Raw genomic sequence first — 23,925 nt, 5'->3', positions numbered from 1 at the left:
ATTCCAAAGGATGGCATGTTTACATTGCAAACCAAAGAGTAGGGAGAGAAGCTGTAAGTCTGCATCCCATTTTATATTATTTCAGTAAGTTGGAAGCAACAGGTAGTGGCAGTGGAAAGGGAACAGAAATAGGCAGCTCATCACTGGTGCCAAGAGAATAAAAGAAGTGGAAGGGGAGGAAGATTACTCAGGACCTTAAATAAGAGTGAGGCAGGAGTTGCCTTCATTCTTCTGGAGAAAGCCAGGTCCCTCAAAACTCTTCATCCCCAACCCACTGGAGCACCCCTTTTCCTTGCCCTTTACTACATGACTCAACCACCACCCTCCTCACTATAGGACCCCTGTTCAAGCTCCTCTCTCTCCATCAGTCTTTTCTCAACACCTTTCATCTCCTCTCTAAGTGACAAGTCTCTGCTCCAGCTCATGTCTCCACCTGAAAGCCCTGCATGATCTGGCCTCTAGTCACCAACCTCCTTGCAATCTTCACTTCAGCTAACCAGAGCTTTCTCTTGACTTTATGTCTTTTGTAGGTCTGTCCCCTCCACCAAGAAAGCCCTCCCTCACCTCTCTGCCTTCGTATCTCCTACTCAGCTTTCAGGACTCAGCTCAGGTATGAGCTCCTTTCAGAAGCTTCCCTAACTCCCTGTGAGGAACTCTTTCTTGAGGCTCAAAGCATGCACAGCACTTAACATGCAATTTTTCTGCCTGTTACTCCTACTAGACTTTAATTTCCCTGTGAGAAGGGACTACATCTTACTTGCATACACAGCACCCAACACCATGTTAAATAAAAGTTTATTGCATGAATGAATAAATGTTGATCCTAACTTCATATATTATGAAACAGGCTGATCTGGAAACCCAATATTCATGTCAAATACTATTTCTGAAGGAAAACATATTCTGAGTTAGAAATAAGTGCCTACTATGAGCCAGGCATTGTGCTAGTTCCCTGTATAAGCCAAGTGTAATGTTGGAAAAATTACCCAACCTCTCCAAACCTCAGGCTCTTCATTTGCAAAATAATATCTGGGGCTATGAAAATTAAGAAAGATAACTAATGGGGCTTCCCTGGTGGCGCAGTGGTTGAGAATCTGCCTGCTAATGCAGGGGACACGGGTTCAAGCCCTGGTCTGGGAAGATCCCACATGCCGCAGAGCAACTGGGCCCGTGAGCCACAGCTACTGAGCCTGTGCGTCTGGAGCCTGTGCTCCACAACAAGAGAGGCTGCAATAGTGAGAGGCCCACACACCGCGATGAAGAGTGGCCCCCGCTCGCCGCAACTAGAGAAAGCCCTCACACAGAAACGAAGACCCAGCACAGCCAAAAATAAATAAATAAAATAAAAGAAAGATAACTTATAAAAAGATCTATCAGTGTCTAATATAGTAGGTATGCAAAAAAAAGGTTTCTTCCCTTTTCTGTTTCTCAGTCTGAGACTGTTTAACTTTGGGTTTATTTATTTTGTTAATTTATTTACTTATGGCTGTGTTGGGTCTTCGTTTCTGCGCGAGGGCTTTCTCTAGTTGTGGCGAGTGGGGGCCACTCTTCATCGCGGTGCGCGGGCCTCTCACTGTCGCGGCCTCTCTTGTTGCGGAGCACAGGCTCCAGACGCGCAGGCTCAGTAATTGTGGCTCACGGGCCTAGTTGCTCCGCGGCATGTGGGATCCTCCCAGACCAGGGCTCGAACCCGTGTCCCCTGCATTGGCAGGCAGACTCTCAACCACTGCGCCACCAGGGAAGCCCTGAGACTGTTTAGAAAACTTCTAGTCCCATATAACAAAATTTCACAGTATTAGTATAGTAAGTACTCAAAAAGTTCTACCGCACCTTTTAGTCTGAGACTATTTAGATAACTTCTAGTCCCACACAACAAAACTTTCCCTCCCTGTTCTGGGCAACAGCTTATTCCCACGCTTCTTTGCTAATAGAGCTATGCTAGTTGTTACAAAACCCTTCCACCCCCCCAACTGCTCCGGTCAAACTGACTGACACGTCCTCCCAATATGCACCACACAGAGCTCTTTCTGTCCCTTCTAAGAACGTCCTTCTCTCCACTTCCACAAAGTCCACCCGTTCAATCAACAAAGACTGATACTGTGGCTGACCTAGCACCTGCCAACCATATGTTATTTAATGAAGGAGAGTCTTGATGTAAATAATTTCACTAATAATAGAAATAGCCACCACTTGAGTGCTTCTTTATGCTATCCACTTGTATGCGTTATTTCAACAAATCTTCACTAAAGCCCTGTGAACCAGATAGCGTTATTTCATTTTTTTAAAAAGATGCCTTGGAGAGGTCAAATAGCAGACTCAAGTTTAAACAGTGAGTAGTGTAATCCAGATTCAGATCCCAACCTTGCTGTAGACCCTAAGCTCTTAATTATCATATCACATTGCAGAGGAGGGAAGAGGGAACACCTAATTTTACCGACAAGTCAGGAAGTCTACCCAATGTGGGTAATACTTGATTTCTCTCTTGAAGGATCATTCATTCACTCTTTCATTCATTCAGTAAACATGGCTGCCTACAATGTGTCATCCACTGTGGAAGCACGGGGGACAGAGTAAGGAATAAGCCAGAAGATCCCTAGTCAAAGTATAAAGGGGAAGGTAGTGAACAAGTAATTACATCCACTTATTCTTTAATCACCTATTGTAAGAAACTTATCCCTCCTCTTTACTCCTATGCTTCTTTACTCTAAATGTTTCTTTCAGCAAAGAATACTCTCCCTTTTCTCCATGTTATTTAACTTTTTCCAATTATCAGTGACACATGTTCATGATAGAAGATGTCACTTCCTTGTATTACTGTTATTTGCCTACTTATCTCCCCCGCTACAGCGTTAAGTACCTTAAGTGTAGGATAAATGTCAGATTTCTCAAGTATGCCTTACAGCAACTTGCATGTAGTGGATAGTTTAATACTTGTTGAATGAATGAAAAGAAAGAAAAGAAATTCAGTTTTGCAGACAATTTGCTGAACCAAGATATTTCTAACTGTGAAAAACTGAATAATGCTTTTATCAGTCATACCATAAAACAACAGCAATGTACCCTGCTTTGTACATTAACTATCAACAGGTTTCCATTTAAACAAGGTTTAGAACATTCTAATACCCTGCCAAATGTATCTAAATGATTTCTATCTGGTATCTGGTACATCTGTAGAATAAGACCATGTGTGATTATTTGTTTCTGCTGTATTCCCTGTCCTCCACAGTGGCAAATAATAGAAAGCTGCCAGAACAAATCACTCTAGAGAAGCTCCTCACAATTCAAAGGATTACCTCTGTTGGTTTCAGGTTCTTCAAGTATCACAAAAGAATCTTTGTCGGCACCCAGCCGAGGTTGAATGAAAACATCTACTCCCAGTTGCTTAAGTCTATCCACAGTGAACCTCCTCACTTTCTCAGGTGGCACCACTGCTGCTGATTTAGTTTGTTGGCTGGGCTCTTCCACCTTCTCATCTGCTTCTTCTGTTTTTTTCAGGCCTTCTTCTTCCTCCAGGGCACAAGGTTCAGGTGCCACAAGCCCTCCAGCCTGATACTCCTCACTGTCCTTATTCCCAAGGAAGCTGCATTCCTGTTGTGCCACCGAGATGTCCCCAGGTGAAGGTCTAGCATCACTCTGCTCCTGTTTCTCGGGAATTTCTAGCTCTTCACTTCCTGTCAAATCCTTACTGCAAGACTCATCTGATCCAGTAGTGATCTGGGGTTCCTTTGAAACTGCAGGGAGTGCATTAATTTCCATTTCATATCCTGCACCTGTTGTCTGCTCAGAATCTTTGCTATGGTGGTCACTACTTATCTCAGTTGTATTTTCAGTGTCTGTGATTTCTTTGTGATGGCTTGCCTGATACTTAGAGGACCTAGAGAAGGGAAAATAACCTGGAGTTGAAAATTATCCTAAACGTGAAACATTCTTATCCCTTAGCACGTAATGAATCGGTTAAATCAATTTTAAGGAAGTGAGGAATCTGAACTCTTTACACCAGGTGTTTGCCTCAAAACTGAATACTTATGAAAATTATAATCACAAGGAAAGAAGGTTCTTACTTCAGTAGCGCCATGGCATTTCCCTGGCAAGTGGGCCGGGGTTTACGTTTGAAGAATTCATGAACAGTTTTATTCTCAGGCATATGATATGGAAGATTAAGTGCAGACTCTATAAAATGGAACAAAACAAGCAAATACATATACTGTACATTCTGAAATGTCACTTTACATTCAGTTAACTAAACAACCAAAGCCATCACCAGAAATAGAAAACAATCCTGCCTTTAATAAAAGCAGGATCCAACTACAAAAAATTCCCTGAAGACCAGTGGCTTTTAAAACTAGCTGTGAAATCAAATTGATCCAGTAAGTTTTTTAAAACTAGAGATTCTTGGACCCCATTTCAAGCCTACTGAATCAGAATTTCTGTGGGGCCTAAGAATTTATAAATTTGAAAGGTTTGTAAAAGGGATCCTGATGCAGCCAGGCCATAGACAACCCTTTAAAAAACTCCCTCATTACCACCACTACAGTTCAGGAAGTTTTCTCAGTTTATACTAATGTCCAGGGGCTTCAGAACAATGGCCATTCATCAAGATCGATTCTAAACTTGATTATTATAATCTCATTCATATTAAGATTGTTAAAAAAAAAAGGAAAGTCCCCAACATCCAAGTTGAGCTTACAAAGAAATAATGTGATTTGCCTCAGTGTTTACCATACTGGTTTCTTTACCTCGAATAAGGCGCTGAGTCTCACTATGCAATTGTTTTAATGCTTCCTTACTTAACTTGGCTGCTTTTCTTTCCTTAAAGAAAACAAAAAGTGAGACTACATTAATGCTATTATCCAGAAAGATTGATAGATATTCATCCCTTAAAAGTCTGCTCTCTCCAAGAAAAGAGGATGGAGAGGGAACAGTAAGCATTAATAAGATCAAAACAATATAAACTTCAGGAGCTCATTTATTTGCAAGCCTCATAGAATTAATTCAATCCAATTCATATTTGTGTCCCTACTATGTACAAACCAATATCCTGGGAATCAGGGTAATACGATAGACACAATAAAATTCCTGAAAAACCCACAATCGCCTGGGAAAAGAGCTCAACATGACAACTATATAGGGCTCTATGTCACCTTCCTCGTGGTGCCTTTTGATAACTCAGTTTCTTCTTCAAGTGAACAGACCTCACTCTCCAAAGATGGTTCCTTTTTCTAAAAGAGAAGATTGCAAATGGGTTAACAGGGAAAAAAATTAAACTGACACAAGAGGATGTTGCTTACGCAAAGACTGCTTCTGCACTCCAACATCACATCACGCTACATTAATGATAAATCAATAATTATCAAATATAAAATGTTAGACACACAGCATCCTCTAATGCCTAGAAAACACATTAGTTGTCTCCAATGGAGCTTGGGCCCTCATTTCTTACACCTCTATATTACATCTTTCCCTAAGGAGGGACAATGACTTCCAGGAAGCTAATCTCAGGAAGGGTGATTATGCTTCCAAACACTCAGGACAACGATGCTTTGAATGATGCTTCTCTTTGATACCCTTCCTGAAACCCTATAGGTTCATTTCCTAGAGGCCACCAGATTATAAAATTTACATCTCTGACCCCTTTTTTACTTGTTTCTTACAAAACATAAAGTATCTTACTTTCCTCAACATTCTTAATAAGGCAATGAAAATACTAGTTTCCAAACAAGGTAGCACGTCTATCACTTGTACTGCATAATTCCAAAATTAACAGCTGAAAAACTTAAATCAATTGACATGTGTTTTTCTTCAGTTAAAAAAAAAATTAAGGCTCCAACAGTAAGTCAGAAAACAAAGCAAAGGTTAGAAGCAGTGGGTTAGCTCTAATTGCAGTCATCTTTTACTTGCCTTGTGCTTTTTTACTTTGTTTTTCACAGCTGCCCTTATTGATTCTAATGACTCTTCATCTTCTAATGGAGAGTTATTTTCCTCCTCCAGGCCAGTTTCAAAAAGGTCTTTATCCACAAGTAGACAGCCACTGTCATTAAATAGCTGTTTCATATCATCTTCCTGGGTAACACAAAGAAAAAGCAAGATCCAATCATTTTCAAATCCAATGTTTTACAACACCATATAGCAATTTGCATCAGGACAGAAAAAGCTCATGCTTCATCAACAGACAAGTATATGGCATCCCAGAACATTATCACTGGTTCCTAATCCATAGTCATCCTTTGAAGTCCATGCTGTGATTTTACACAATTGTCCAAAACTAAGTTAATAAATAGTACACTTGTTTTTGAAAAGTCAATTAAATACTTCATTAAGCAACTAGCTTATAAAATTTGAGGATGGTTTTTCTAGTTAGCAAACAAGACTTTTGACTGATGGAGGCATGAAAAATCCTATGAAAGTTAATTTTCATCAGATCAGAAACAGCAAAGAATAACTCCACGTGCTCACAAAGAAAATCAGAAACCCATTTATTTGGAAGGTGTCCTCTTACATCCAAAATGGAGAATGAGACCAACGGATTTGAAATCACATACCTCATTGCACGACAATCAACTCGAAGGTATATTCTGAGTGCAGAAACAACCTCAAGAACTAAAAGCAACTTTTTTTCCTAAAAGCAACTTTTTCTAAAACATTAACCTGCCTTAGAAACAGCAAATTATTCTTTTAAATGTACCTCATTTTTTGTTTCCTTCTTTTTCAGCTGCCTAATTTTCTCCATCTTTCTGTCCTCTTTCTCGAGTCTTCGCTTTGATTTTACTTTTGTTTTTCCTCCAATTCCTTCTTTATCATGTATGGGTTTTTTGGAAATCTTTCTGTCAACTGTAAAATCCACAGAGTTTTCAGATTGGAGACTCAGCTCTAAGCAAGGTGTCACCTGGGTTTCAAGATTTTCGTGACACAAAGACTCCTCGATGTCACTCTCATCACTGTTCACCAGAGTTCTGTAAATCCTTCTGACTTTTCCATTTTTTCCGGCATGTAAGTTCTCCTTATCTTCCTCCTCAATATCGTCATAGGTAGTTTTCTCTGGAGAGGCATTTGTGCCCTCTCGTTCAGAATCACTCTCTTGTAGCACCTTCCTGCTTTTCAATTTCTTACTCACAAATATCTCTTCATCTGAATCTGGAGGAAACACAATTTTTTTTAGAGCCTACCGTCATTTGGCCTTCTTCCTAGTCCCCGTACTCCTCAAAAAACATATCCAATTATCCAAGTGATATATCACCTTGTGAAATTATGTAACTAACACTAAGAACTGGGCTTCCCTGGTGGCGCAGTGGTTGAGAATCTGCCTGCCAATGCAGGGGACACGGGTTTGAGCCCTGGTCTGGGAGGATCCCACATGCTGCGGAGCAACTAGGCCCGTGAGCCACAATTACTGAGTCTGCGCGTCTGGAGCCTGTGCTCCGCAACAAGAGAGGCCGCGATAGTAAGAGGCCCGCGCACCGCGATGAAGAGTGGCCCCCGCTTGCCGCAACTAGAGAAAGCCCTCGCACAGAAACGAAGACCCAACACAGCCATAAATAAATAAATAATTAATTTTTTTAAAAAAACTTTAAATCATTAAAAAAAAAAAAAAACACTAAGAACTGATTGTAGCAAAGCAAATCTAAAAATATATTTTTAAAAACATTTTCCCTGGAAAAATATCTCTTACTGAGAAATGTAATTATATATATTTACAATGTGTAAAGCTGTTCTGATCCTTCTGGCAGGTGTTAAAAGTCCTTTTATTATAGGATGAATGCATTTAACCAGGCAATATGGTATCTTCTAGACACTTTATACATTCAATAATATAATAGAAATGGTTATTTTCAAAAGGGTACAAGCACTATTATTTTGCTTTTATAATAAACAGAACAAACAAGGTTAAGCATTAATAATTTAATAAATCAGAGAATAATGAAATTAATCCAGTCCCCTTACAACCCAAGCTCCCACATTCTATTCCTAAAAATAAAAGTACTGACTGTTACAAACCTTGTTCACTCAAGAGCCCAACTGTTTCACAGCTGCCCTGTCCACTGTCTGAAGGACTATCTGCTTCTTCTTGTGAAATGAGTTTTGAATCATTGATTTCTAGGTGAACCTAGAAAATAAGAATATACTTTGTATTAACCAGCTGGTGACAGAAAGCTCTAAGTACATAAAGGTACACAAATTATCATGGGATCATCAGGCTGAAATAAGGAAAAACCAATACAGTGGTGTAACAAACGGATGACGTTAAGAATTACTGGACAGGACTTCCCTGGTGGCACAGTGGTTAAGAATCCGCCTGCGGGCTTCCCTGGTGGTGCAGTGGTTGAAAATCTGCCTGCCAATGCAGGGGACACGGGTTCGAGCCCTGGTCTGGGAAGATCCCACATGCCGCGGAGCAGCTAGGCCCGTGAGCCACAACTACTGAGCCTGCGCGTCTGGAGCCTGTGCTCCGCAACAAGAGAGGCCGCGACAGTGAGAGGCCCACGCACCGCAATGAAGAGTGGCCCCCACTTGCCACAACTACAGGAAGCCCTCGCACAGAAACGAAGACCCAACACAGCCATAAATAAATAAATAAATAAATAAATAAAAATTAAAAAAAAAAAAAAAGAATCCGCCTGCCAATGCAGTGGACACGGGTTCAATCCCTGGTCCGGGAAGATCCCACATGCCGCAGAGCAACTAAGCCCGTGAGCCACAACTACTGAGCCTGCGCTCTAGAGCCCGAGAGCCAAAACTACTGAGCCCATGTGCCACAACTACTGAAGCCGCACACCTAGAGCTCGTGCTCCACAACAAGGGAAGACCCCGCAATGAGAAGCCCACGCACCACAACGCTCGCAGCAACTAGAGAAAGCCCGTGCGCAGCAACGAAGACCCAATGCAGCCAAAAATAAATAAATAAAATAATTTATAAAAGAAAAAAAAAAAGAATTACTGGACAAAAAAACAAACTAAAATTCATTGTTCACCTTTGAAGGATATTATAGGACCAACTCTTTGAGTTATGGTAAATAAATGTAAAGAATCAAGCACTTATTGCGTTTTACTGTGAACTGTTTCTCAGTGTATCCAAATGACATGATAAATGACATCACAGAGAGGCAATCCAGATGTGGGAAACTCTATAGGTCAAACTCTGTGGTTTCTTTAACAGTAAATTGCAAGAAAAAAAAGAGGGAGGGGGACTTATAAAGAGAGTTAAGATATTTACACACACACATATCACCGACTGCAATATGTAGGCTTTGTTTGGATCCTAATTCAAACAAACTGAAAGTATATGTATGAGTCAAAGAAATCTGAACACTGATTAGCTATTTAATATCAAGCAATAATCCTAAATTTTTTAGGTATGGTAATAATATAGTAGTTATCTTTTTTGGAAAGCCCTTACCTTTTAGAGATTCATGATGAAATATCTGTGGATTAAATATATGTGTGGAATTTGCTGCCAAATAATCCAGTTAGGGGGGAAGTGGGTGGGGGTATAAATGAAACAAGATTGGCATGATTTGATAATTGTTGAAGTTAGGTGATGGGTTCATTATAACAGCCTTTCCATGTTTATATCTGAAATTCAGCCCCCCCCAAAAAAATTTTTTTAAGTCACAAGTGAAAAATCTAAGGAGACGGGGGTATGTTGGGTGACTTGACTAGTTAGTGACCAAGCTTAGTTCATAGAACTCTGAATCAACTTATTAATAAGGGGGAAAATACATCTGTAATGTAATAGGTCACAAGGCCTCACCCTAATGGTTTCTCAAACAACTATAAATTGATTTGAATGTTTAGTACAATTATTAAAATTATAACCAAAAATAACACAAATGGAGGAATATCACTGAGGATCATGATGTATGTGCTGATGATCCTCCCAACAATGGAAAGCAGTAAGACTATTTGTGGATATGGAAACTGAGTTCAGGTAACCACAGAGCTCAATACATGGTGATACTCTTTTTTTTTTTTTTAATAGATTGACTGATTGATTGATTTTTGGCTACGTTGGGTCTTCGTTGCTGCCCGCGGGCTTTCTCTCATTGCAGCGAGCAGGGGCTGCTCTTTGTTGCGGTGCGCGGGCTTCTCACTGCGGCGGCCTCTCCTGTTCCGGAGCACGGGCTCCAGGCACACGGGCTTCAATAGTTGTGGTGCGTGGGCTCAGCAGTTGTGGCTCATGGGCTCTAGAGCGCAGGCTAAGTAGTTGTGGCACACGGGCTTAGTTGCTCCGCGGCGTGTGGGATCCTCCCGGACCAGGGCTCGAACCCGTGTGCCCTGCATTGGCAGGCAGATTCCCAACCACTGCGCCACCAGGGAAGCCCCATGGTGATACCCTTAATCACTGTATTCTAGGCAATCTGCAGCAGAACCAGCAACAGTCAGGACCAGGAACAGGGTGAGGCTAGAAGGTCTCAAAACACTCAGCAATCAAGATATTTTAGTGCAATATTAAAATAAAAAATCAAATGGGCAAATTATGACTCATGAGGTCAGCTGCTTGCTTTTGTAAATAAAGTTTTTTTGGAACCAGGGCCAGGATGAGCGTGAGGTGAGTGAGACAGAGTAGTGCAAACACAGGGTCGGATCTTGTCTTCATTTCAAAGTTTGATATTTTGTTCAAAATCAAATAATGGAATTTTTTGCATTAATTTTTATTTTTAAAATACTGCATTAAAATATTATCTTGAACCACAAGGTCCTACTGTATAGCACAGGGAACTCTATCCAATATCCTGTGATAAACATAATGGAAAAGAATAAGAAAAAGAATGTACATATATGTATAACTGAGTCACTTTGCTGTACAGCAGTAATTAACACATTATAATTCAACTATACTTCAGTAAAAATAAATTTTTAAAATTATCTTGAAGCGCCCCGTTAAATTTTGCTCCCAAGACGAGTGTCTCACTCCAGTCCCAGCCCCAGAAAAGAACACAGATCTGGAAACAGATGTCGTTTCTACGCCAATTCCGACAGCGACCAGCCAGTCACCTCCCGGAAGGCTCCGAGACTGGTACCTTCACCTCTCGGGACCCTGTGTGATGACCTCAGAGGCCTCTTCCAGACCCAAGTTAGAAGTCTCTAAGACTCCCGCCGTCCATTTACAGTTAATGCTGCCCCTCACCCTAGCGGCCCGGTTCGGCCTGGTCCTTCCTCCTTTTTGGGGCGCAGTTGGAGGAAGAGCTTCCGCCGCAGGAAACGCGCCAAAGGGGCGGGATGAGCAGGCTGAGCAGAGGCTGGCGGCGGGCTGCGCGCGCCGCAAAGACCAGGAGCAACCTCCCCGAGGGGACCGAGGCGCGGGGACCCCAGCGCCGGGATCGGCCGCGGGGTCCCGAGCGCGCGGGGCCCGTGGTTTTATCTCCGCGGGGCCGCGAAGCCGAGCTGCCACGGTGCACGTAGTCCTCCCAGCCTCCACGACCCACTCGGCCGGCTCGACCCCTGCCCCACCCCACCCCTCCGCGCCGGGCCTCCGCAGCTGCAGATAGAGGCAAGTGCATAAACTCACCTCGGAAGCCACTTCGCCCGTCATGACTCTGGCCTCCGCAGCGCGCCGCTCGGGAAGAAGCTGGTCTCCGCTTCCCCCACCCGGGACGCAGCTGCTCCCACAGTCTCCTGCCAGGCAGCGGCGTTCGAGCTTTCGCGCCCAGCCACAGTGGAGGCCCCGCCCTTAACGATATTCACCAATCCGGAGGAGGCTTTCTACATGAGGCCACGCCCCCATCCTGTCCTACCAATTGAAGCTCCTTCGGCCAGCCGGTTGAATATAATCTGGGTTAGGTTGGCGGGTCGCGGCTCCTCTTGTCAACTGAGGCAGGGGGAGGCTGGAGGTGTCCTGGCCGCCTGGCGGCCAGACCCTCTGGCCTTGCAAGAGGTTACCGTGCGAGTGGTGATCTTTGACCTTTGACCTTTACTGTAGCGCGGCAGCTCCCATCAAGCGCATTTTGAGGAGTAAGCCCTCCAGGCGGGAAATGAGCCAGGAGAAGATCCCTGGGCACCTGAAGTCATCCCCGTGGGGATTTTCTCCAGGACCTCCTTTCCTGGAGCAGCTGGATCCCACCTGCTCTTTCTTGTACATGGCACTCACGCCACTGGGCATCAAAAAAGAAAAGCTTTGTGGGCTGCTCAGATACCAAAGAATATCCTTGGATAACCTTTATTATTTTATTTAAGATTAATTCGAGTATGCAGAAAACACACACTCATCCCACTTCCATACTCTTTGGACAAGGCAGGAAAAAAAATTAAAGGTCTGGAGTCAGACTAATCCCAGACAGTTCTAATCCCTTGTCATTGTCCTGGTTACTATCTTTTTGCCCCTTCAGGTCCATTCTCTCTCTTTCCTTATCCTGCTCTGTCCAGGCAAGGCTGACTTCTCCGCACTGCATTATTCGAGCTCCCTTGCCCTCCAGATTCTTGTTGAGTCTAGCTACTGGAAGATATTTACAAGATTACTGTAAGGAAGAGATGAGTGCACCAAGAAAGAAAGGTCACGTTTACCTCCCCCACTTCACCAGCCATGATCCTATCCACTGACAGGGTGACCAACTCATTCCAGTTTTCCCAGGACTTGCCCAGTTTTAGCAATGAAAGTCCCACCTCCCAGGAATCTCCTCAGTCCCAGGCAAACCAGGATGGTTAGTCACCCTATCCACTGGCCTCCTCTTCCAAGTTACCAGCTTTAGCTGAGTTCAGATAAAAGTTCTCTTTCCTCATCTTCATTTCTTCACCTCCTTTCAACCCATGTCTGCTCCCACCAACAAGATCCCATCTTCCATCCTCTTCTCTCACATCTCAGTCTATCCACCTTTTCACGCACTTTACTATTAATTTTTACATTGATGATTCCTAAATATACATCTACACACTCTTCCCTCATATTTGGAGGGCTAACATTTATTGGGGGCTTACCTTGAGACAGAAACAGTCACAAGAATTTTGCAAGCATTATCTTATTTAATCTTTAGAGTAACTTTGTAAGGTAATAATACTATCTGCATTTTAGCAGATGAGGAAACTAAACCTTTCAAAGGCTAGTAACTGGTGGAGCCAATATTCACACCCTGCTCAGTCTGACTCCAGTGCTCATACTCCTCAGAGGGACCTTGCCTGCACACCCTCTACATTCTCCCTCCATCCCCTGTACTGGTTTCCCTGATAGCATTTACCTCTGCCTGAAGTTTTATTTCTGTGTGTTTGTATATTGTTTCTTCAAGATGACAAGCACTTTTTTTTTCTTTAACACCATATGTTCCTGATCTAGAATAGTCATTCTCAAACTTGAGCATGCATCAGAATGACCTGAAGGGCTTGTAAGAACAGATTTTTGGACCCCATTCCCAGAATTTCTGATTCAGTATGTCTGATGTGAGGGCCAAGAATTTGCATTTCTAACAAGTTCCCAGGTGATGCTAAAGCAGCTGGTATGGCGATCACACTTTGAGAAGCAAGGGCTTAGAACATACCTGGATCATGACAGAGAAATCAATCAATATTTGTTAATCTAATTAACTCAGTCGCTTGACAACTATATTATTCTTCTTGAATTCCCTCTGGGAAGTGAATAAATGAGGTGACACTCCTGACATTAACATTTTCAGAACCATTAGCATTTTCCTTTCTGTGGCGAGCACTTCTTCAGTCACCTGAGAAACTAAGAGAGCTCTGATTTGGACAATAGGTGGAAGGAGTGAGCTAGGAAGGGGAAACTTTTTATTCTATATATTAACTTGTGCCAAGCTAAAGCAAGTCTGTATTTGAAATTAGCAATCTATATTCTCAGTTTTGGTGAGAATATAGCACCGTAATCCAAGTTACCAATTCAGAAATCTGGAAGTCATGTTGACTCCTCTCTGTCTCTTGATTCTCAAGATTAATCATCCAACAAGCTCTGTTTATGAAGTTGATAGATGGCAGTGAGGGAAAGATCTGGAGTGTTCACTTTGCAAGGATGAGCCTGAACCTATCGCATAAATGGCTTTGTGATCTTAAGTAAGTCATTTAGCTTCTCAGAGCCTTGTTTTCTTTATTTGTAATTAGAAAACATTGGATTAGATCATGATTCTCAAATGGGTTTGATTGGCAGAGCACCTGGAAGTTAGGTACTCTACAGGAAATACTTGACAATACTGACACATTTATTTTGGTCATAGAATTTGGGAAATTGTTTCACTAGTAGAATCTATCATTATATCACAAAAAATCAATATAAGAAAGCAATTATAAGGGGCTTCCCTGGTGGCTCAGTGGTTGAGAATCCGCCTGCCAATGCAGGGGACACGGGTTCGAGCCCTGGTCCGGGAAGATCCCACGTGCCGCGGAGCAACTGGGCCCGTGAGCCACGATTGCTGAGCCTGCACGTCTGGAGCCTGTGCTCCGCAACAAGAGTGGCCGCGATAGTGAGAGGCCCACACACCGCGATGAAGAGTGGCCCCCGCTTGCCGCAACTAGAGAAAGCCCTCGCACAGAAACAAAGACCCAACACAGCCATAAATAAATAAATAAATAAATAATTAAAGAAAAAAAAAAAGAAAGCAATTATGAAAACATAATCCTTGTAATTTAACATGCTCAGCCCAGTCCAAAGTTCTATTTATATTTCCTTGCTGGCCAACAAATAAAAGCAGATTCCAAAGGCCCACGAAAGTTTGGAGGGAGAAAGTTGATTAAATTATATGTTTTACTTCATCTTTTCTGCAAATTGAGAGAGTCTACCATGTTAAATTTTTAGTACTCTTCCTCCTCTGGAGTTAAAGTGTGAGAACATGCTTTTCTGAAGTCCTAGGCCACTAAATCCTCATCCCTGGAGAAGCACTGCCACCATGTGGCAGGGATTGGTCATGTCATTCCATCTATTTCCTGTAGCCTGTAGCCACTCTATCCGTTTTTTTTTTTCCTTCATTTTAAAATTATTCAACAAGTTGTTTAAACTTTCCTTTGGAATGGTGAAATAACTACATCTCCCAGAATCTTCTTTCAAAAATAATTTTGTACTGTAATTCCTTATAGTTGTAAAGCTTCTCTTGGAGAGTACCTGCTTGAAGGCCAGGGCTGTTTTTCTTGCTTGATGTCCAGTATCCACTGACCTTTAAAAATGGCACAGGACCTGACACATAGTGGATGATTAATAAATCATTGTCGAATGAATTATTAAAATACACCTAAAAAACAAAACCGAAAAATACCAGGGCCTCTTTCCAAGGCATGACAGCACACACACCATCAGCTATTTTGTATGCAGAAGCTCCTTTACAGCAACTTTTGGTAACCTAAAGTACCAAAAAGTATCAAATATCCATCTATTCCTTCAACAACCTTGAGCCCCTATTTAAGCCTACGCTAGACACAGAGAATATGAAGATAAATAAAATACAGTCTTGTTCTCAGAGGGTTTCCCATTGCTGGTTGAAGACAGGCAAGTAACTAGGCATGTGTAATGGAAGAAGTGTATACAAGCAGCTGTGGGGGCCCTGAAGGAGGGGAAACTGATTTTGCCTGGGGCAATTCAGGGGGGCATGACTCCAGAACTGAGTTTCAAAGATGGATTGGAATTCTCCAGGCTGGCATGAGGAGGAGAAGGTATTCCAGGTATGTGTAAGGGCTTGATAAAGCATGTCGTGTTGGGGAACTGAAAGTAGGTCAGTGCATCTAGAGCACAGAAGTGTGTGTTTGGGAGAGGGGGACGGATGGCCAGAATGAAGGCTGAAAGTTAAACAGGGCACAAAAAGTCTGGAGTGCTTTGCTTAGAGTTTAGTTTTTAGACGATATGAACTGGGCAGCTGGTGGATGGGGGTGTTGTTAAGAAGGAGGGCAACATGGTTAGATATGTGCTTGAGAAAGATTATTCTGGCAGCATATGAAGGATGGATTGGAAGGGGATTAAACTGCAGGCAGGAAGACCAGTTGTCTAGGTGGGAGATTATAGGGACCTGAACTAGGTCAATGGTAGTAACAATAGAGAGGAGGAGATGGATTGGAAAAAAAGAGGCAAAATTGACAGGGCTTGTTGATGATTAACCTTGAGGGGCAAGGGACAATAGAGTCAATGTAAAACTAGTGACTCTTAGGTTTCTAGATGGCTTGAGTGACAGATTAGGGCACCAGTCACCAAAATTGAGAATATAGGTCACTAATTTCAAGCACAGACTCACTTTAGCTTGGCACAAGTTAATATGTAGAATAAAAGGTTTCCCCTTCCCAGGTCACCCCTGTCTGCCCCTTGTCCACCATGGAACTCTCTCTCTTAGCTTTTCTGGTGACTGAAGAGGTATTCCCCAGGCACAGGTCCTTATCTCCTTTCTAGTTCCCAACTTCTATCTGTGCAGCATCCAAAACCTTAATTCAGCAGCTTTTAGTACTCCATTCATATATTTTCTCTTCAATTCCCTTTTCCTTTCTAGCTACCTACCCAGGAAGAATGTATAAGAGAAATTCCTCTGCCCTGCTTTATTCAATTTTCTGCCCAGGCTTTTTGCTTCAGCTTTTGAAAAAACCCAAGTGTTTTTCACAACCCAACCCTACCCTAAGCTTTATAGAAACTTAATGGCTTTTGGTGTGAGTAGTGTTTATTTAGATATTAGCATCCTCAGCACTTGGGGTCAACCCATATATGTATGTTTGGAGGAAGGGGATTCCATCACAGAAGGACAAAAAGGGTCTGCTCCACTCCTAATTTCTATTACATTTCAGCAAATTGGGTAGCCTAGTGCCTGACCTTCTTCAGACATGCCAGATAATTCAGGTGTACCTAGAAGGGCACAGACTTACAGGAATAGAGTAACTTCTTCAAGAACGATGTAGTTGGAGTAGGGAAGGAACACTTCCTAAGACAGGAGGTGGTACTGGACAGACAAAACAATATTGTTCCCACTGTAGGCCCAAATGATAGTTTACTAGTGATATTTAACCAGGGGATTTATCATGGTTGTCATAATGACCCTGCCTCTACTGGAATTTAGTGGGTAGGGCCAAAGTTGCTAAATGTCAGTGAGAAACACTGAAATAAGCAAAGAGGAAGAAGGAGAGTATTTTAGGTGGGGAAAATGGAATGAGTAAAGGCATGGAGACTGGAATAATGATAAGATTTTCAGGGAAATGTTCAACTAGTGACTTCATGATGATGGAATGGAAGGTAGGGGATAAGATGTCAGGGTTGTTAAGTTAAATTAAACTCATCAAAGACCAACAGAGTGTCTCTTTGGAGCCTGGATATCTGATAGATACATGGGATATACCGAGAGAACAAGATAATGTCCTTCCTGTGAAGATAAAACACACACACAAATAAATAAATTATAGAGCAGATTTGATGAGTGCTTGGGAAAGATATGCTATTTGTGCTCTGGAAGCAAGATCACAGCAGACCTTGAATATGAAGCATGGAACTTTAGACATGATATAATAATACATTCATTCACTTCACAAACCTTTATTGAGCTTTGTAATAGATTGTTAGAATAATCACAGCTCTTTGTGATTTCAGTGTGATTTTACTGCACCTCTCATCTAATTCTTTTTTTTTAATTTATTTATTTATTTATTTATTTTTGGCTGTGTTGGGTCTTCGTTTCTGTGTGAGGGCTTTCTCTAGTTGTGGCAAGCGGGGGCCACTCTTCATCGCGGTGCGCGGGCCTCTTACTATCGTGGCCTCTCTTGTTGCGGAGCACAGGCTCCAGACGCGCAGGCTCAGTAGTTGTGGCTCATGGGCCTAGTTGCTCCGCGGCATGTGGGATCTTCCCAGACCAGGGCTCGAACCCGTGTCCCCTGCATTGGCAGGCAGATTCTCAACCACTTCGCCACCAGGGAAGCCCCTCATCTAATTTTTGATCTCTTGAATCTGGGCTGTCCTTGTTACTTGCATTGATCAACAGAATCTAGTGAAAGTAACATTGTATAGATAGCTTCTGAGGCTAAGCCTTAAAGAGCTTTGCAGTTTTCACTTTATTATCTTAGAACACTGCTGCCACCATTTAAGAAACACAAGATATCTTGTTGGATGTGCCACATAGAGGAGAATCAAGGCACTTCAGCCAACAGTTAACTACTAGATTTTACCATCTTGGACCATCCAGTCCCATTGAACCTCCAGATGAATGCAACCATGTGAGTTACCAAAGGTCAGATGAAAAGAAGAACTGACCGACTAAATCTAGCCAAATTACAGAATCATGGGCTTTAAATAAACAAGCCACTACATTTTAGTATGATTTGCTATGCAGCAAAAGATAAAACAAACTTCTGCCCTCTATGCCTGACTTCTATGCAGGTCAGGCATAGAAAGTACAGTTTGAAACAAAGTTTCTACTCTTAGGGAGATTATATTCTTGTAGCAGAAGATAGACAATAACAAATAAGTAAATAAATATATAATATCAGATAGTGATAAAGGTTTTGGAAAAAATAAAGAATAATAAGGAGTTACAGGGTGGACCCCAAATAGCCAAAGCACTCTTGAGAAAGAAGAAAAAAGCTTAAGGCATCACACATTCTGATTTCAAACTATATTACAAAGCTATGACAATCAAAACAGTATGATATTGTCATAAAAATAGACACATAGATCAATGGAACAGAATAGAGAGCCCAGAAATAGACCCATGTATATATGGTCAATTAATTTACAACAAAGGAGTCATGAATACACAACGGGGAAAGGACATCTCTTCAATAATGGTGTTGGGAAAACTGGACAGCCACATGCAAAAGAACAAAACTGGCCCAATATCTTACACCATACATACAAATTAACTCAAAATGAATCAACAACTTGAGCATAAGACCTGAAACCTTAAACCTCCTAGAAGAAAACATAGGTGGTAAGCTCCTTGACAGCAATTTTGGTGATAGTTTTTTGGGGTTTGACACCAAAAGCAAAGGCAACAAAAGTAAAAATAGACAGGTGAGACTACATCAAACTAAAAGCTTCTGCACAGCAAAGAAAACCACCAACAAAATGAAAAGACAATCTACTGAATGAGAAAAAATATTTGTGGATCATATATCTGAGAAAAAGTTAATATCCAAAATATAAAGAACTCATATAACTCAACAGCAAAAACAAAAACAATTTGATTTTTAAATAATGAGCAGAGGATCTGAATATTTTTCCAGAGAAGACATACAGATGGCCCACAAGTACATGAAAAGGTGCTCAACATCACTAATCATCAGGGAAATGCAAATCAAACCACAATGAGATAACACCTCACACCTGTTATCAAAAAGACAAGAGGTGGACTTCCCTGGTGGCGCAGTGGTTGAGAGTCTGCCTGCCAATGCAGGGAACACGGTTCAATCCCTGGTCTGGGAAGATCCCACATGCCGAGAGCAACTAAGCCCGTGCGCCACAACTACTGAGCCCGAGTGTTGCAACTACTAAAACCTGCATGCCTAGAGCCCATGCTCCACAACAAGAGAAGCCACAGCAATGAGAAGCCCGCACACCACAACAAAGAGTAGCCCCCACTCACCGCAACTAGAGAAAGCCCACCTGCAGCAATGAAGAACAAAAGCAACCAAAAAAAACAAAACTACAAGAGATAACAAGTGCTGTCGAGGATGTGGATGAAAGGGAATACTTGTACACTGTTAGTGGGAATGGAAATTGGTGCAGCCACTATGGAAAACAGTATGGTGATTCCTCAAAAAATTAAAAATAGAACTACCATATGATCCACCAATTCCACGTCCGGGTATTTACCCAAGGAAAATGAAAACACTAACTTGAAAAGATATATGCACCCCCATGTTCATTGCAGCATTATTTACAATAGCCAAAATATGGAAACAATCTAAAAATCCATCGAAGGGTGAATGGATAAAGAAAATGTGATATATATATGAAAGAATGAAGTATTGGCATTTGTGACAACACAGATGGACCTTGAGGGCATTATTCTAGTGAAGTAAGTCAGACAGAGAAAAACAAATACCACATGATCTCGCCTATATGTGGAATCTAAAAAATAATCCGAATTCATAGATACAGAGAACAGATTGGTGGTTGCCAGAGGTAGGGAGTCGGGGGGCAGGTGAAATGGGTGAAAGGGGTCAAAAGGTACAAAATTCCAGTTATAAAATAAATAAGTCATGGGAATGTAATGTTCAGCATGGGAACTATAGTTAGTAATACTGTATTGCATATCCGAAAGTTGCTAAGAGAGTAGATCTTAAAAGTTCTCATCACAAGAAAAAAAATTGTAACTGTGTGGTGATGAATGTTAACTAGAGTCATTGTGGTGATCATTTTGCAATATTTACAAATATCAAATCATTATGTTGTACTAATATACATGAAACTAATATAATGTTATATGTCAATTATACCTCAATAATGTTTAAAAATGTTTATTTTTAAAAGGGGGTTAGGGACTTCCCCAGTGGCCCAGTGGGTGAGACTCCATGCTCCCAATGCAGGGGGCCCAGGTTCAATCCCTGGTCTGGGAACTAGATCCCACATGCATGCCACAACTAAAGTTCTCACTGCAACTAAGATCCCATGTGCCACAACTAAGATCCTGTGCAGCCTAAGTAAATAAATAAATAAATAAATATATATATATATATTTTTTAATTTTTTAAATAAAAAAGAGGGTTAGAGGATGACAGGTGTGGTTGGGGCTAAGGATATTTATTTAGAAAAATAAATCCTTTGAAGAAAATATGAAAGTGTTCTAGAAAAGAGGTTTGCATGCTTGATGATAACTGTCAGTAAGTTTTTCCATGATTCTAACCCAGATCCTTCTAACTGCATTAAAATCCACTTATAGGGAAGAGATATGGGAACATATGTATATGTATAACTGATTCACTTTGTTTTAAAGCAGAAACTAACACACCATTGTAAAGCAATTATACTTCAATAAAGATGTTTAAAAAAAAAATCCACTTATAGAATCATGGAAGAAACTTTAGAAGTTAGCTCATCCTATCTCCTCACATAAACAAACTGAACCCCAGTGAAGGTGTTATGTTGTCTGTAATTTACTTATATTAAATATTATAATATATCATGTAAAATATATGATATATAATATGTTAATATATGTTTAAATATTTCAGACTAGAAAGTTTTATATACGTGTGTGTTAACTAGTTTTAGTGTAAAGCTTGGAGGCTATTAGTTCACATCTGAAGTACCCTAATAAGAAATAAACACTCTAGGAGTGGTTAGTTAGTATCTGAGAAATTCTAATCAATATCCCACATTCCAGTAGCAGTTTACGTCAAGAACTTCAATTACCTTTATCGTCAATCAGCATTAGAAGACTATTAAATAGGATTAGATGTTAGATATGTTTTTTCATGGGTGAAATAAATGGCGTCAAGATATGTGATTTAGCGAGAAGCATTGTATTATATAGGTACCTCCACCCTTGCTTGACCAACATATAAGAATCTAGTGAGCCCAGCAACGAGGTTCTTTAGAGAGATGTTATGGGCTGGGACCTATTCAGTATTTTTCTCCCCATTAGTGGAAGATCCTGTCACCTGATTCTGACTAGCAGGCTAGATGAATCCTGCTAATAGAATGTTGTCTTATTTACTTAAAGTTAACTTTTCAGGCAAGGTAGTTGGCAAAGTGTCTAAAAGGATCAAGATCTGGGACTTCACTGAGCTTACAAGTTGTATGACTGGTTTTGCCTGCTTGTTAATAAATACGTTGAGCATGTAGTAGATTTCAGTCTGAGACTTGCTTTCATTGTAACACACCACTTGGTAGTAAGGTTTCCAGAAAGAACATGTAGCCCATCTCTCACTGTTGGAGGCTACTGATATCTTCCTCTCACCCCTGCAATAACAACAAAACACCACTCAATAATTAGTAAATAAATGTTTATTAATATAATATAGCAAGTTGGCTTGGGTCAGTTTGTGACGCCAGATGATTTGCCTAAGGTCACGTAGCAAATTGATTCTTGACACCATTAAATGCCAAACAAACAATATGGACCCACAGTACCAAAGAGAAGCTAACCAGTGTTGAGTCAAGGTAGACAATGCAGTGTTTTAGGAAGTTCAGCTTGCTGCCATCCGGAGAATGGATTGGGAAGAGAAACACTGGATACAGGAACACCAGTGAAGAGATTGTTGCTGTATAGCCCAGGTGAGGCAAGGGCCAGAGGTGCAGCATGGTGCCATGGAAAAAGCCCAGACACTGGCATCAGAGAGATCTTTCTTTGTTCACAGGCTGGCTCTGCCACTTAGCAGCCATGTAACTGTGGGGAAGTCACTTTTTTCTCAGGTTCAGTTTTCCCCAAACAAAATCCATTAAAATGAGATGGTGTATGTTAAGACCCCTAACTCACTGATTGGTACGTGGTAGGCATTAAATAAATGCTAATTCCTTTCACCACCGTTAAACCATAAAGTAGAATGATGGAACGGCTGCAGAAAGACTAGTCTAAGCCTAAAGCAAGGGCTTAACCTCTTACCTGTCACCAAACATTAGAAGCAAAATTGGGGCTGGGAATTCCCTGGAGGTCGTGGTTAGGACTCTGGGCATTCACTGCAGAGGGATTTACATTTAATATAATTGTTAGTGTGCTTGGGTTTGAGTTTTTCATCTTGGTATTTGTTTTCCCTTGGTCTCACTTGCTCCTCATTTCCTGCTTTCTCTTGAGTGAATTTATTATCACATTTATTTCCTCTACTGTTAGCTATAATTCTTTTAACATGCATTTTTTACTTAACACAATCTAACCTTCAAATGATACTGTACTCTTTTATGAATAATGTAAGAAATCTTACAATAGTATAATTTCATTTACCCACCTCTGCCCTTTGAGTCCTTGTTGTATATTTATACATCCCACAATATATTATACACACATTATATATATATATAAATTATATATATACATTATATATAAATAAAATTAGATATTATTTTTGAAAAGGTGTTCTATATTTATCCAGATATTTACCATTTCTGGTACTCTTCATTTTTCCCTGCAGACCGAATTTTTATCAGCTTCTAGAACTTCTTTTAGCATTTCTTATAATGCAGGTCTGTCTGAAACAAACTATCTCAGCTTTGTCTACCTGAAATGTTTTTATTTCATTTTCTTTTTTGAAGGATATTTATGGTTTTTGTTTCTAGTACTTTAAAGATGTCACCCATTGCCTTCTGGCCTTCATTCCTGATAAGTCATCCATTCTTTGTGTCATTACTCCCCTGTATGTAATATGTCTTTTTCCCCCTCTGGTTCCTTTTAAAATGTTATCTTTATCTTTGGTTTTCAGTCGTCTGAGTAGGATATGTCTAGGTGTGGTTTTATATGTATTTATTCTGCTTAGGATTTGCTAAACTTCTTGGATCTGTGCATTTTATCTCTCATCTATTTTAGAAAAATCTCAGCTATTATCTCCTCAAATACTTTTTTGTTGTTGTTGATTTTCTCTCCCCTCTTTGTCTGAAACTCCAATTACACATATGTTAGAACATTTCATTTTGTCTCTGTTCTTGGGCACTCTGTTCTATACTTTTTGCTCTTTGTTTTTTTTTTTTTTTCCTGTTTGTATTTTAGTTTGGATAATTTATACTGACCTGTCTTCAAGCATCTGATTCTTTCCTCTGCTGTGTTCAGTCAGCTGTTAAGCCCATCAAAAAACATTCTTCACTTCTTATATCTTATTTTTCATTTCTAGCACTTCCATTTGATTCTTTTTTTATAGTTTACACTTCTCTACTAAAATTCTCCATCTGTTCATGCATTTTATCCACCTTTCCACTAGAACATTTACATATTTATCATAACTATTTTAAAGTCCTTGTCAGATCATTTAAAATCTGAGCTATTGGGCTTCCCTGGTGGCGCGGTGGTTGAGAGTCTGCCTGCCAATGCAGGGGACACGGGTTCAAGCCCTGGTCTGGGAGGATCCCGCATGCCGTGGAGAGGCTGGGCCCATGAGCCACAACTACTGAGCCTG

At 40.9% G+C, this 23,925-nt stretch overlaps 1 protein-coding gene across 2 annotated transcripts in view; it reads right to left on the bottom strand.

Annotated features, from left to right (window-relative positions):
* The window catches only part of CLSPN (claspin), a 32,363-nt gene extending 17,837 nt beyond the window's left edge, over positions 1 to 14,526 (bottom strand). Inside the window, exons 1-8 of one of the 2 annotated variants that reach the window (XM_082415344.1) lie at positions 11,504 to 14,526; positions 7,993 to 8,101; positions 6,884 to 7,131; positions 5,899 to 6,060; positions 5,142 to 5,219; positions 4,737 to 4,809; positions 4,062 to 4,170; positions 3,294 to 3,874 (exon numbers count right to left, since the gene is read on the bottom strand). In XM_082415344.1, the coding sequence (XP_082271470.1) occupies positions 3,294 to 3,874; positions 4,062 to 4,170; positions 4,737 to 4,809; positions 5,142 to 5,219; positions 5,899 to 6,060; positions 6,884 to 7,131; positions 7,993 to 8,101; positions 11,504 to 11,527 (1,384 nt within the window). In that variant the 5' untranslated portion in view covers positions 11,528 to 14,526. Of the gene's footprint in view, positions 1 to 3,293; positions 3,875 to 4,061; positions 4,171 to 4,736; positions 4,810 to 5,141; positions 5,220 to 5,898; positions 6,061 to 6,682; positions 7,132 to 7,992; positions 8,102 to 11,503 lie in introns of both variants that reach the window. The other variant, XM_082415343.1, reaches the window with a different exon arrangement.
* Between the last annotated feature and the right edge of the window lie 9,399 nt (positions 14,527 to 23,925).

The sequence above is a fragment of the Balaenoptera physalus genome (assembly GCF_965194825.1).
Source record: "Balaenoptera physalus genome assembly, chromosome: 1".
Taxonomy (NCBI): Eukaryota; Metazoa; Chordata; class Mammalia; order Artiodactyla; family Balaenopteridae; genus Balaenoptera; species Balaenoptera physalus.
This window is presented reverse-complemented; position numbering and strand designations above follow the sequence as displayed.